The sequence below is a fragment of the Equus przewalskii genome, chromosome 13 (genome assembly GCF_037783145.1).
Source record: "Equus przewalskii isolate Varuska chromosome 13, EquPr2, whole genome shotgun sequence".
Taxonomy (NCBI): domain Eukaryota; kingdom Metazoa; phylum Chordata; class Mammalia; order Perissodactyla; family Equidae; genus Equus; species Equus przewalskii.
In genome coordinates this window covers 23,365,481-23,378,550 of record NC_091843.1, presented here as the reverse complement: position 1 = coordinate 23,378,550, position 13,070 = coordinate 23,365,481, and the positions used below count along the sequence as shown (strand labels likewise).

Here is a 13,070-nt window from a genome sequence, read left to right as displayed (position 1 = left end):
TTGGCCAGGGGTCATGGAACTAATTTCCAATGGATATTGAGGGATGACTATATATTCTACGTTTTTTCCTATACATATATAACTGTGATAAAGTTTAATTTATACATTAGGCAGAGTAAGAGATTAACAATAATAACTAATATTAAAGTAGGAGAGTTCTAACAATATACCATAAGTTATGTGAATGTAGTAGTCTCTCTCTCAAAATATCTGATTTACTGTATTTTCAGACCATGGTTGGCCGTGGGTGCCTAAAACCGTGGGAAGTGAAACTGCAGATAAGGGGTCACCATTGTATATCCACACAGTGGAATATTATTCAGCCATGAAAAAGAATGAAGTACTGTTGCATGCTATAACATGGATGAACCTTGAAAACATTATGCAAAGTGATAGAAATGATACACAAAAGGCCACATACTGTATGATTCCATTTGTATAAAATGTCCAGAATAGGAAAATCCATGAAAACAGAAAGCAAATTAGTGGTTGCCAGAGACAAGGGAGAAGGGATAATGAGTAGTGACTGCTAGTGAATATGAAATTTCTTTTGGGAGTGATGAAACTGTTCTGGAATTAGATAGTGGCGATAGTTGTACAACATTGTGAAATATTAAAAGCTACCAAATTATCACTGTAAAAGGATGAGTTTTATGTTGAATTTTATGATATGTGAATTATATTTCAATAAAAGAGGAGATACAGTATAAAATAAAGTTCAATAAAATACTGTAATCCTATATATTAAATATAAGATTTCAGCATAAACTCATGATGTATCTATTAAAATATATTTCTAGCTCTGACCACTGTAAAAGCATGGAAACCATAACCAACCCAGTAGTAATAAATGCCCTTAGTGCCCACGTTGCAGTATTTAAATGGTGCTATTGATGAGGTTAAGGAGCCAGGGTTCCTTGGCAGAATGGCTGATTCCAGGGTAGGGCAGGAAATGGATGAGTTAAGCCTGGAGAATCTTTTGATAACTTTTATCGAAAAGCAGGGAAACTATCAGTCCTCTGTGGTCATGTCCACAGGACTGGGAGCCAACTTGAGAAGACTGCCTTTGGCTCAAGATGGGCTTATACAGGAACCAATAAGAGTAATAACTGCATTGAATTGAAACATGCTAATTACGTTAAAATTTATGAATTCATAAGGATAACAAATAAGCGTCCACCTTTAGAGGATGCTAGGGAACCAAGTCCTTCCGAAAACTGGTCAATAAAGAATCAAGAACTTATCCTGTCTTTCCTGTACTTCTGGACAACCAAATAGTTGATGTGGTAAAGTTTTTCTCCATAGAAGTGTTCCAGCTAGTAAACGAAGAATGATAGAATTCAAATATCACCATTTGCAAACCCGTGATAAAATAAAGATTTAAACACTGATCACCAGTGGTCACCAACATCACTAAAGGAAGGACAACTGGATATGGTTTCCTCACCACCCCTATGAAGAGATTGCCAGAATAGCTCATGCAATTAAGTCAAGCCTCTAGATATAACTACCAGTTTACAGGAACCAAAGGGGGCCGGACAGAGGAACATGTTCAGAGAAACCACAGAGTTGCAAGCAGCAAAATGCAGACTGGGAAATCCTGTAGGACCAATGAGTTGCCCAGTTTCTTCAACAAAGACACTTAGGGGACACGTCAGCTAAAGGCAGGGTGTAGACCTTGTCTTGGCCTTGATTTAAACAAACCAACTATAAAAAGACATAAGAAGATCAGGGAAATTTGAACACCAACTAGATATTTGATGATATTAAGGAAGTGTGTTAATTCTTTTGGGTGTTATAATGGTATTAAAGGTCCACAGGGACAGGGCCTTCCACCCCCAGCCTGAGCGTGGAGCTGGTGAAGAGCAGAGAAGGAAGTGAGCCCTCTGCTGGCAGAGCCCAGGGAGGGAGAGAGGAGGTGCGGAGCCTGTGAAGCCCAGTTTATTCTTCCAAACTCCTGGATACGTGGTTTCTTCTCCACTGGAGAGTAATGTGCAAGGTGTGGGACAAGAGGCCAGGGTGTTACTGAAGGGCTGTCCTCCACATGGAATCATGAGGGTGGGCAGCCATGTTCCTGTCACGATTGAGGCTTAACAAGTTAGCGCCTGTCAATCACCAAACCCGTACGAAGCTGGGGGTGGGAGGAGGGTCTTGCATACCTACCCTGTGCACTGTGTGTGCAGCGATTGGAGGCAGGACTTCAGGATGCCAAGGAGAAGAAAGTTCTGAAGTGACTGCAGTGTGCTTGCTTCCACTCATTCCCTAAAGGCTGGAGAGGAAGTAGGATTTGCAGTTAGCCAAATCATGCTCGTGAGTTCTCTTGGCAAGGTGAAAGCTGACCCTGACCTTTCTCTGTCCCCTGTGTCTCCCTCTAGCTGCAACAGCAAACGCTACCTGGAGACGCTCCCCAACACCAGCATCATCATCCCCTTCCACAATGAGGGCTGGTCCTCCCTCCTCCGGACTGTCCACAGCGTGCTGAACCGCTCGCCCCCGGAGCTGATCGCCGAGATTGTGCTGGTCGATGACTTCAGTGATCGAGGTAGGGCCTGCTCCACCCAGCTTCCTGTCCCCCTTCCTCCATCCAGTGACTTGGCAAAGAGGTGGCAGGTTTTCTTTCCTTCAGCAGCACCAACGTATGGGCCACCGTTTACTGATGCTTGCTATGTGCCGGGCCATGAACCTATAGGTCATGCTACACACATTATCTCATTTAGTTCTCACAACAACCCATGAAGTGGGTTCTGTTTTCCATTCACTTGTATCAATGTAGAAATGCATTAAACTGCAAATAATAGAAAACTTGATAAACAATAGCTCAAACAAGTAAGGGGTTCGTTCATTCATTCATTCATTCATTCATTTATTTCATAATAAGGTCCAGATTGGTACAGCTGCTTGAGGCTGTCATCAAAGAACCAGGCTTCTCTCTTCCTGCTTCCTCATCCTCCTGGTGGCAGAAGGGCTGCTGTCCCTCTAGAAAGTCTACCTTTCAGTCAAGAGGAAGGAGGAAAGACAGAGAACAAAGCCTCCTCCTTTCAAGACTTTGCCTTCTTCTTCAGGAAAGTCTTCTTGAGGGAAGATATTTGGCCAGAACTCTGACATCCAGCATCCCTGCCTGTGGGGGCAGCTAGGAATGTAAATGTTTTGACTTTGGCCTCTGCAGTGGAGGTGGGAAAGGGAGAAGTGGATTAGAGGAGGTGTGGAGTGAGCCCACCTACAGTATCCGCCACACCACATTACAGATGAGAAAACTGGGCTCAGAAGGGTTCAGTGACTTAGCCTTGGTCCCATGGCTCTTAGCTGGTGACGTGGTGACTGAACCCTGTGTGTCTGGCCCCAAGCATGTGATCTTAACCACCAGACCACACTGCCCTCCAGCCAGTGGTCTCAAGCTTATTCTCTACTTCAAAGCTTTCACCAGTTGCAGCAAAATCAAGCAAAGCCCTTTCCTCTGCTTACCTTCTTGGAGAGGCACCAAGAAGGAGTGAAGAGAGGGGGTCTCAGTGTACCCCAGCATAATCAGAGCTGCCCTGCCTCTCACCCATTTTAACACCACACTCTTGGTTGTATGCCTTTAGTACAGAGGCCTCAGTGGGAGGGCGGGGGGGGTGGGGGGGGGCGGTGTGCGCTCACTTCTTAGCACCTCTGAAAGTCTTCCCTAAGTCTTGACATTCACTCATTCTTGTGGGACCCTTTGCTTCATTATAGCTCTTATCACAGGCAGAATTAAGACACACAGCAGTAGGCTGTGTACACGTAGGGTGTGTAGACATTGGCTTGTTGCATGTCTCGTCTTCTAGACTCTACCTTCCGAGAGCAGGGACCTCCACGTGGGTCTTGTTCACCGTACATCCCCAGCTCCTTAGGCATGCAGTAGGTGCTTAATGCGTGTTTGATGAAGGAGTAATCAGAGCTCATTTCTGCTGTTAGCACTTCCACCACAGTTACAGTAGCATCTAGTACCTTGTGTGAGATTTATTTGTGTCCCTGAAGCGAGATCTGTGAGCCCAGTGAGGGCAGGGTGTGCCTCCTTGTCTCTGTAGCCCTGTTCTTTAGCAGAGAGCCTAACAATAGTTACATCTTTGATTCTGGCCTGTCGCTAGCTGTGTGACCTTGACCCAGTCACTTAATCTCCCTGTGCTTCAGTGTCCTCATCTGTAAAATGGGATCGCAACAGTACCTACCTCTTAGGTGGCTGTGGCTATTAAACGAGTTGAGACATGTAAAGTGCTAGGACAGTGCCTGGCACATAGTGAACATTTGAAATAAACATTTAAACTTGGTGTTATTATTATTGACATTATTTATGACTGGTTTGTAGGAGAGGGAGTCAGGGATGAAGGTACAGACATCGAGGTGCAGGTGCAGTCTCCACCTTTCTGTGGGTGAAAGGGCTTTGCGAATTGTGAAACCCTAAACAAATGTGCCGTTGTCTCACCTTTCACCTGAATTGTCTCCCCGTCCATTCACCATGTAGGGGACCATTTCAGTGTGCCAGGCCCATATGTTATCTCGTTTGTTCTTGACAGCAAGCTCTGAGGGAAGCCTGGGTCTCTGAGGAGGAGCTGGCGTTAAGTGACTCGCCCGGAGTCACGCAGCCCGTGAGTGGGACACTCAGCCAGGACCCGGGCTCTGCTGCTGCCTTTTTCTCCCTTGCTTCTGCTTTCCTTTCCCCGTCTCCTCTTCCAACCTCAGCCTTCTCCCAGTTTGGGCCCGCCACCCACAGGCCAAGGGCCCTCAGCCGGGCAGTGAAAAGGAAAATAAATGAGCATGTTGCTCAAGGGATTAACTGCCTTCCGTTTCCTGCGCTGCGGCGTGAACAGCCTCTGCTCCTCGGGCGAACACCACGCCTTCCCTCAGATGCAGGCTCCTGCCCGAGCCGGCTCGCCGCCACGGTGGGGCGTGCTGGAGGCCCCGGCAGGTTGGGCTGCTCTCACTCTCCACTCTCTCTGAGTACCAGCCACAGCAGGGCCCTCTGTCCTGGAGCACACTGAGCCCCTTCCCGCCTGGACCTCCTCTTCCAGCTCTTCCCACAGCGGCTCGCCTCACACCATCTTCAGTCAGGACCCCCACCCCTACCACTATTCACTGCTCCCCGTGTGTGACTGTACAGCTATTTGTTGACCTGTTCATTGCCAGTCTTCCTCCCGAGACCACTTGTGGTCTCAAAGCAGGTGATTAATAAATGTTTCTGAATTACTGAATGAATGAATGAGGAGGGAGAGAGGAAACATGTGGCAGCTACATCCACACACACGGACCACAACTAGCGACAGGGTCTTCTTCAGCCAGCGAGGGAGGTGTGGCTGTGGAAGACACAGCAGTTCCTTTGGTGACTGACGCTGGCCTGCGTCTTAGTGTTCCAGGCTCAGGTCCCTGTCACTTGTTTTCTGAAGCTTCAGCTGTCCGGGGAACAGACCCACAACACTTGGCAGGATCCCTCTCTGAGCATCACAGGGAGTTAGTCCTCCAGAGGTGGCATAAACCAAGCATCAACTGGATTAGAAACAGCATTTCTCTGTTTGGTTAGAAAAGAATTCCAAGGTCATCTAGGCTACTGGCTTTTGCCTTCCACCCCAGAGCAGGAGAGGGCCCGGGGATGCCTCGGGAAGCACTGTGAGGCGTATGGACAGCCTCACAGGCGCAAGTGGGGTTCAGGTGCCTCTCCTGGGATGGCCTATATTTGGTTTCTGAAAAACTGTTCACTAAGAGAAGCTCCACTGCTTAAAAACGTGTGAAAACCACAGATATAACTCAGCCTGCTCATTTTACAGATGGGAAACCAGAGGCCTAGAGCAGTGACCAGGCTGAACTAGGAGCACACACAGCCAGGTGGCGGCAGAGGAGGGACACGAATGCCATCTCCGGGCTCCCAGTACCACCACGTCCCTCCTCGCCTCAGGTGAAACATCTGCAGGGGTGCGTTACTCCTTGTTATCTCCAAAGACACTTCTCAATAAATTACTTTTCCATTGTATTAAAGAGCAAAACTTCTTGCTAAAAAGAGCTCATTTTCAAACACAGCCAGCCCTGGGCTATAAGGGTTTGCACCTCTAATATCCCAATTTCCTCAACGTTGTACTCTGTGATAAAAATAACATGACTCCCCTGCCCCATAAAAAAGAATCTAACAGTCTCGAGAAAGAAAGGTAAATTTCATGAGAGTGACATTCTACAAGTGTATCTGTTTCTCCAGAGAGCAAACATATTAATCCAATGTGGTGCCATTCCCAAACCCTAATAAGACAGAGAAGAGAAGGAATTCCATCCCATTTCACAGATGAGAATGAGAACGGAGACCCCTGGTTGTTGCCCCTTTTTCTCAACAAATCAGGCCTGGATCCCAGAGGAGAACTCTCGTCTCACGCCCCTCAGTCCTGCACTTTTGCTGTCAGGTTTTGCAACCTGCATTTTTCAGAAAAGCGATCATTATTCTTGTTTCAAGAAGAAATTCTCAAGGCAGCTTTGGTAGCAGACTTCCTCAGCAGTGATTGTTTTAAAAATGAGGTTTGGGAGAAACAATTTCAGAATTATGGAGAGGCCTGTCTGAAGTGTGGCAAATATGGGCCATTGTAAAAGACAAGATTTCTCTGGGCCCCGTGAGCAGAGGCAGTTCTCAGAGTTGAAATTCAGAGATGCTAACTATAGGCTAGATTGGTGCTGCCTAGCAGAAGGCATTTTCCTCTGAAATGAGTCTCTTCCAGGTTCCTTGGGGCAACTAATTGTAATTCAGCTATGGGTCGAGACCTTGGGTAGGAGACAAAATTGGTGCAGTTGAATTCTTGAAATAAGATCCAGAGCTCTGTGCAGGCAGCACTGGGGACCAGCGTGGAGCAGAAGCTGACGCCGGAGTAATCCCAGCCCTGCTCATAAATAGAGCCCTGTGGAATTTTCCAGGGTCTCCAGGAGCTCTTCCAGTGTGCGAGCTCTGCTTGAGGATTAGGGAGACCTGGAGGTAGTTTTGCACCAGTGGGAGAGACCGGTGAGGCTGTCGGGTGGCACAGTGCACTGCCCGGACAGGAGATTTTTATCAGGAGAACAAGAGAGCCCTGTTCATTTGTTTTTCTATTCCTCTTCTCCTTCACCTCCCCACTTTCCAGCAGTGTTGGTTTTCCAAAAAAAATAAGATGTGTCGTAATGGGAAAGGCTGTTGTCTTTGGATGAGCTCTGGGCTGCCTGGAATGATGGGGTACAGAAATAAAAGGCTATGGTATGATCTCACTGACAGCATTTTCCCCAACTCAACTCCCTATCAGCAAACAAGCAAATAAAAATGTACACAGCAGGGCCGGCCGAGTGGTGTGGCGGTTAAGTGCGCACGTTCCGCTTCTCGGCGGCCCGGGGTTCGCCGGCTCAGATCCCAGGTGCAGACATAGCACCACTTGGAAAGCCATGCTATGGTAGGCATCCCACATATAAAGTACAGGAAGATGGGCATGGATGTTAGCTCAGGCCCAGTCTTCCTCAGCAAAAAGAGGAGGGTTGGCAGCAGTTAGCTCAGGGCTAATCTTCCTCAAAAAAAAAAAAAAAAACACAGGTACACAAGGAAGCTCTGAAGCTAGTGTTCACAGACTTCTTGATAGTTGTTGGCGGTGATTGGTGCTGGGAGGAGTGTGGACATCACAGGGCCCATTAGTTCCCATGGTGGAGACCCTCGCCAGTGAGACCAAGGTCAGAGGTCCTTCTTCCATGAGGAGCTTATCTACTCGGACCTCACTCGCACACCGTGCCAGTCAGAGGGACACATCAGGAAATCCCTTTGCCCTGACCTGATTTGCATTTCAACATGCTGCTCTTGACACTGCCGCGTAAGTGTCTTTTCCTCGTTTCCTGTCTTCTCTCCTGCAGCCTTGGTTTGCTTCCCGTACCCCCTAGTTGTTGGGGTGGCCATTCCCCACTTTCACTGTATTGCTTGGGTTCTTTCACCTTGACTTTTGTGCCACTTATTTTGTTTTTCTCTACATTTGTTCTGACTTAATTCATATTCATATATTCAACAAAACTCATGAAATGACTGTGCCGGATGCTGCACTAGGTTCTGGGCATATATCGGGAATAAAACAGACTTCCCGTTGAAGGCTCACTTCCAGTAGGGCAGACAGACAAGGTAAGGAACCATCGTAAGACCATGGAATACGTGCCACTTGGTGGAGCGCGGAGAAGATCAGGGAAGACTTCTCAGAGAACATTCCAGCTAAACTCCATCCTAAGGGATAAGTAGATATTACTCTTTGTGGTTTAGGAGGGAGAAGAATGTTCCAGACAGAAGGAACAGCATGAGCACAGGCTGGGAGTCAAGGAGAAAATAGGCAGCAGAAAGAGCCATCCATAACCCCATCACCTGGAGGCAATTACTGTTAACACTTAGCCTTCCCCCCGCCCCCGTGTTGTTTTTTTTTTAGTAGACCTTATTTTTTAGAGCAGTTTTAGGTTCACAGCAAAATTAAGCTGCAAGTAGAGAGAGTTCCCATATACCCCCTCACCCCCACACACACACAGTCCCCTGCCCCCCATCAATGTCCTACACCTGTGTCAGAGTGGCACATTTGTTACAATTGATGAACCTATATTAACACATCGTTATCACCCCAAATCCATAGTTTATATGAGGGTTCACTCTTGGGTTGTACAGTCTGTGGGTTTGCACAAATGTAGAATGACATGTATCCACCCTTATGGTATCACACAGAATAGTTTCAATGCCTTAAAAATCCTCTGTGCTCTGCCTGTCCTTCCATCCCACCTAACCCCTGGCAGCCGCTAACCTTTTACTGTCTCTGTAGTTTTGCCTTTTCCAGAATGTCTAATATAGTTGGAATCAGAGAGTACACAGCCTTTTCAGACCAGCTTCTTTCACTTAGTAATGTGCATTTAAGGTTCCTCAAGTCTTTTGATGGCTTATAGCTTGTTTCTTTTTAGTGCTTAATAATATTCCATCGTCTGAATATACCACAGTTTCTTTACCCACTCTTCTACCGAAGGACATCTTGGTTCCTTTCAAGATTTTGCAATTATGAATAAAGCTGCTATAAACATCCATGTGCAGGTTTTTGTGTGGACATAAGTTTTTAGCTCACTTAGGAAAATACCACAGAGTGCAATTACTGGATCATGTGATAAGAGAATGTTTAGTTATAGAAGAAACTGCCAAACTCTCTTCCGAAGTGACTGTATCATTTTGCCTTCCCACTAGCAACGAACAAGAGTTCCCGTTGCTCCACGTTCTCGCCAACATCTGATGTTGTCAGTGTGGTGGATTTTTGCCATTGTAATAGGTGTGTAGTAGTATCTCATTATTTTAGTTTGTAACTCCCTATGACATATGATGTTGAGCATCTTTTCATATGCTTGTCTGCCATTTGTCTATCTTCTTTGGTTTCCAGTGTCTTTTCATTTCTGTTTTCTTTTTCATACCCTCCCAATCCCCCTCTAGTTCTACCGCAGCTGAGGTGACTGATGTTAACAGTCTGGTGTGTATCATTCTGGATCATTCTGCATAATAGTACTAACTTGAAACAGCTGGTAATAACCCGAGCTAATCCTTAGCGAGCCAAGTGCAGTACTTACTCTGTGCTAAGTACATTCGCTCATTCATTACCACAGCGCTGTCATGGGTTCTGTCATTCACAGTGTGAAAATCGCCAGACTCAATGATCTCAAACCTCTTTTCTACTTAAAAAAAAGTAATATTTTTATTCCCACTTTACAGATAAGAAAACTGAGATACAGACAGGTTAAGCAAGTGGCCCATGTGTACTTAGCTCAACAAGGCACTGCTTTGATTTAAAACTATGCATTCTGATTCTAGAGCCTTTACACCTAATCTTTACATGTTTTTTCCCCTTTTTAAAAGGAATCATACTGTACACATTACTCTTGTTGTTTTCTTGTTAATGTATCGCAGACATCCCTCAGGTCAATAGACCTAGGTAGCTTATCTATTTCTTAGTAGCTAGATACTATTCCATGATGTGAATCTACATTTTGTCCCTTTACACTGCCCTTTGTGGAGTGAACGTCCCATCGTATTTCACTTTGTATCTTGGTTTCTTTCACTTAACTTTTTATAGTCGTTTCCCCTTGTCCTTATAAAATACCTACCACACCTCCTCCTCTGCGTCAGTTTTGAAATAGAGATAGGGGTCAAATGACACCAGAATATTAGCTGCATTGCTGGAGAGGCCGATCCAGAGAACACAACATGGATCTGTTCCTACCGCTTTCCTCCTGAATTAACTGCCTCAGGACAGGCTCAGCAGCGGAGGCGTGGTGGGCCTCCCTGGCAGGTCAGAGCGTGTGCTGATGAGCACACCACAGGGAGGAAAGGATAAAGCAGGCTCTGCGGGCAGAATGACTATTCTTAATTTTGGTCTGCCCAGCATCACCTCCCCCAGCCACCCCGGAAGTGAAATATTGTTCCCTGTATGGAAATAGCAGGGCAGGGGAAGCAGTTCCGTCTTACAGATGGCAAAACTGAGGCTCGGAGAGCTTGGTGGTAAGTGGCCTAAACTGCTTACCTGCCCTGAGAGTGGACGACTCCTGGTTGGTAATCCCATTTGACAGGAGGGATCGATCTCCCCACTACAGGTTCCATAATCCTAAGAATCCCACATTTTAAGTATCAGTCTCTAGGGCGTCTTACCACCGTGAAAATCCACAGGCTTCTTGATTCTCTTCTCCTTTAATGTCTTTGACATCCTGAACGCTTCTCTCTCAGACTCCAAAGGAGAGAACTGCTAAGAAGATTAAAGCTGCTACAGAATATCAATTAGTTTATAATGAGGGAAATCTATAAACCTTTTGGTGGATATCTGGCAGAGACACAGGATGCAGGAGTCGATATGATTATGGGATATTTTGTGCAGCTTTAAGAAAAGCCAGGATTTTGTGAATCAAGCACTGTATAAATGATTTACTGGGATAGCAAAAAATCAATCAAATAAATCGCTCAGATTGCTTCTGAAGCATCAAAAACTCTGATGTTTGGGAAAGAATTGTTTCTGTAGTGGAAAATAGCTGCCTTATATTTTCAGAAAGGTGATGCTTCTATTGAGGTGGGTGAGCCTTCTACATTTTAAGAACTTGGTGCAGCAAAACTGTGCTAAATTGCTGATATTCTCCTGATTTTCCTGCGAGGATTGAACTCTAACCTTTTCCACTGTTTTAGTGTTTCCTTAAAAACATAATGGGGAGAAGCAAAACCCAGTGGAGCAGGTTATTGGAGGTCCTTTGAATAAGGTCTCCAGAGCTGTCCCTCTTCTGTCATAGTCTGTCTTTAGAAAGCTCCTGGGCCTCTCCGCTGGCTTAGGTCTGACATGAATAGTTATTTACTCAGGTCTAGAGGGAGATGAGATTTGAGGCTGAAATAAAGCTAAGAGGGTCCTTAGTACCTAACTTGGTCTTGTGCAAACCAACCAGACCCTTTTCACGCCATTCACACTTCGCCCCATGAGTGGGGGGCTGAAAGGGCTGATTTTGTCTGAGTCACAGAGGGGAACAGGCCACAACAGAAATAACAATAATGCCACATAGCACCTCTATGGCACTGACTATGTGCCAGACACTGTTGTAAGTGATATAAACATATATCTAATTTTATAGGAAGCCTCTTAAAGCCAACATTTGCCTAAAGGGAAAAATTCACATTTAGTAGAGAGTTCAAACCAAAGTACAAGAAATTTACCTCCTCTCCATGCCCCACCTTCTAAATGAAACAGCTTTTAAGTAAATACAACAACAAAACTTTTAGGTGAATATATGAAATGCTCAATCGTGACATTTGATACACGTCTGTATGTCTAAAAGATATCTTCTTCTGTCTTCATTCACTGTAAATATTAGCCACATCCTCCCAATAGTATTGCTTCTAGCAGGTTAGTGAACCAATTGGTGAAAAAGCAGGCATTAGGTCTAACCCACTGCCCAACACCCGATCCACGGGCAGCCGCTAAATGGACCCATTGCGAAGACACTTCAGGGATTCTTCCCAATTTCCTTGCAGAACTTCTAGCCTCTGGAAGGTTCAGTCACGTCTTTGTCAGACATCCATCACCCTAGAGCCAACTCTGGTTTGATTTGAATCCAGAGGCGCCTTCAGAGCTGTAAACACCGGAGGCTTAAAATGTTACCAATTTTCACAGCCAAAAATAGACAATGCTTGACGGCTCTGAAAATCAAGAAGGCCAGATCCACACATTTATACATCATGTATTTATCCCCAAAATTAAAAGGAGACAATTGCAGTCAATCAACACTGTTCATGGATTAAAAGTTTAATTTCTCTTTTCTCCCCCTTTTTTCTCTTGCTTTACTACTCAAGTAGAGAAGTCTGATGAAAATGTAATTTTTGCATCATCATATAGAACAGAGAGATAGGCACATGTGAAGGCCACAGTAACATCCCTTCCTCTTGTAAGACTGAGTGACGTTGGTTCCTGTAGAGTATTAACAGGCGCAGGCTGCCTTTTCCAAACTAGGGATCCTTGTGTACACTCAGTTCCTTCTCCTGAAAGACGATAATGCTCATTCCTCCCAGAATAATAAAAAATTTTAATTTTGTTTATTTGCTTCATAACCGAAGACCTCTTCATAGATGCCCACATTGTTTATCAGCATCCAGGAATCTCAGAATAACCAGTAACTCCCACCGTCAACTGTTTGTCCCCGACTCCTGCTCCTGTTCATGAATGGGATTATTGGGCATTGCTAATAATCTGCAGTGAGGGGGAAAACAAGCACAATTGTAAGGCTTTGCCTTCTGCCCAGTCTTCTCAGAAACTTAGGGGTTTTTTCCTGTATGCTATCAGAATATGTGATCTAGAATATTCTAAATCATAATTTCACTCCAGTCTCTATTATTGGAAAACTCAAACTAACAGTTACCTTCCCAGAACTCCCCAACAGCCAGCAGATTTATTTTAACCAGGCGGGAGGAAAGACCAGCCCTGACCTCGCCCAGGAGACATGTCCCTGCTGCCTTGTGACAGAAGAAGCGGGGTTTTAACTCATGAGTGAATGCAAATGACCTATAAATAAACCTGCTTCTTGAGCAGAGTTGACTCTAAATG

The 13,070-nt window shown here is 45.4% G+C and overlaps 1 protein-coding gene across 3 annotated transcripts in view; it reads left to right on the top strand.

Annotated features, from left to right (window-relative positions):
* GALNT10 (polypeptide N-acetylgalactosaminyltransferase 10) overlaps positions 1 to 13,070 on the top strand; it is a 215,582-nt gene that overhangs the window by 123,135 nt on the left and 79,377 nt on the right. For all 3 annotated transcript variants that reach the window (XM_070569154.1, XM_070569156.1, XM_070569155.1), the window contains exon 4: positions 2,376 to 2,542. In XM_070569154.1, coding sequence (XP_070425255.1) covers positions 2,376 to 2,542 — 167 coding nt within the window. The remainder of the gene's footprint in view (positions 1 to 2,375; positions 2,543 to 13,070) is intronic.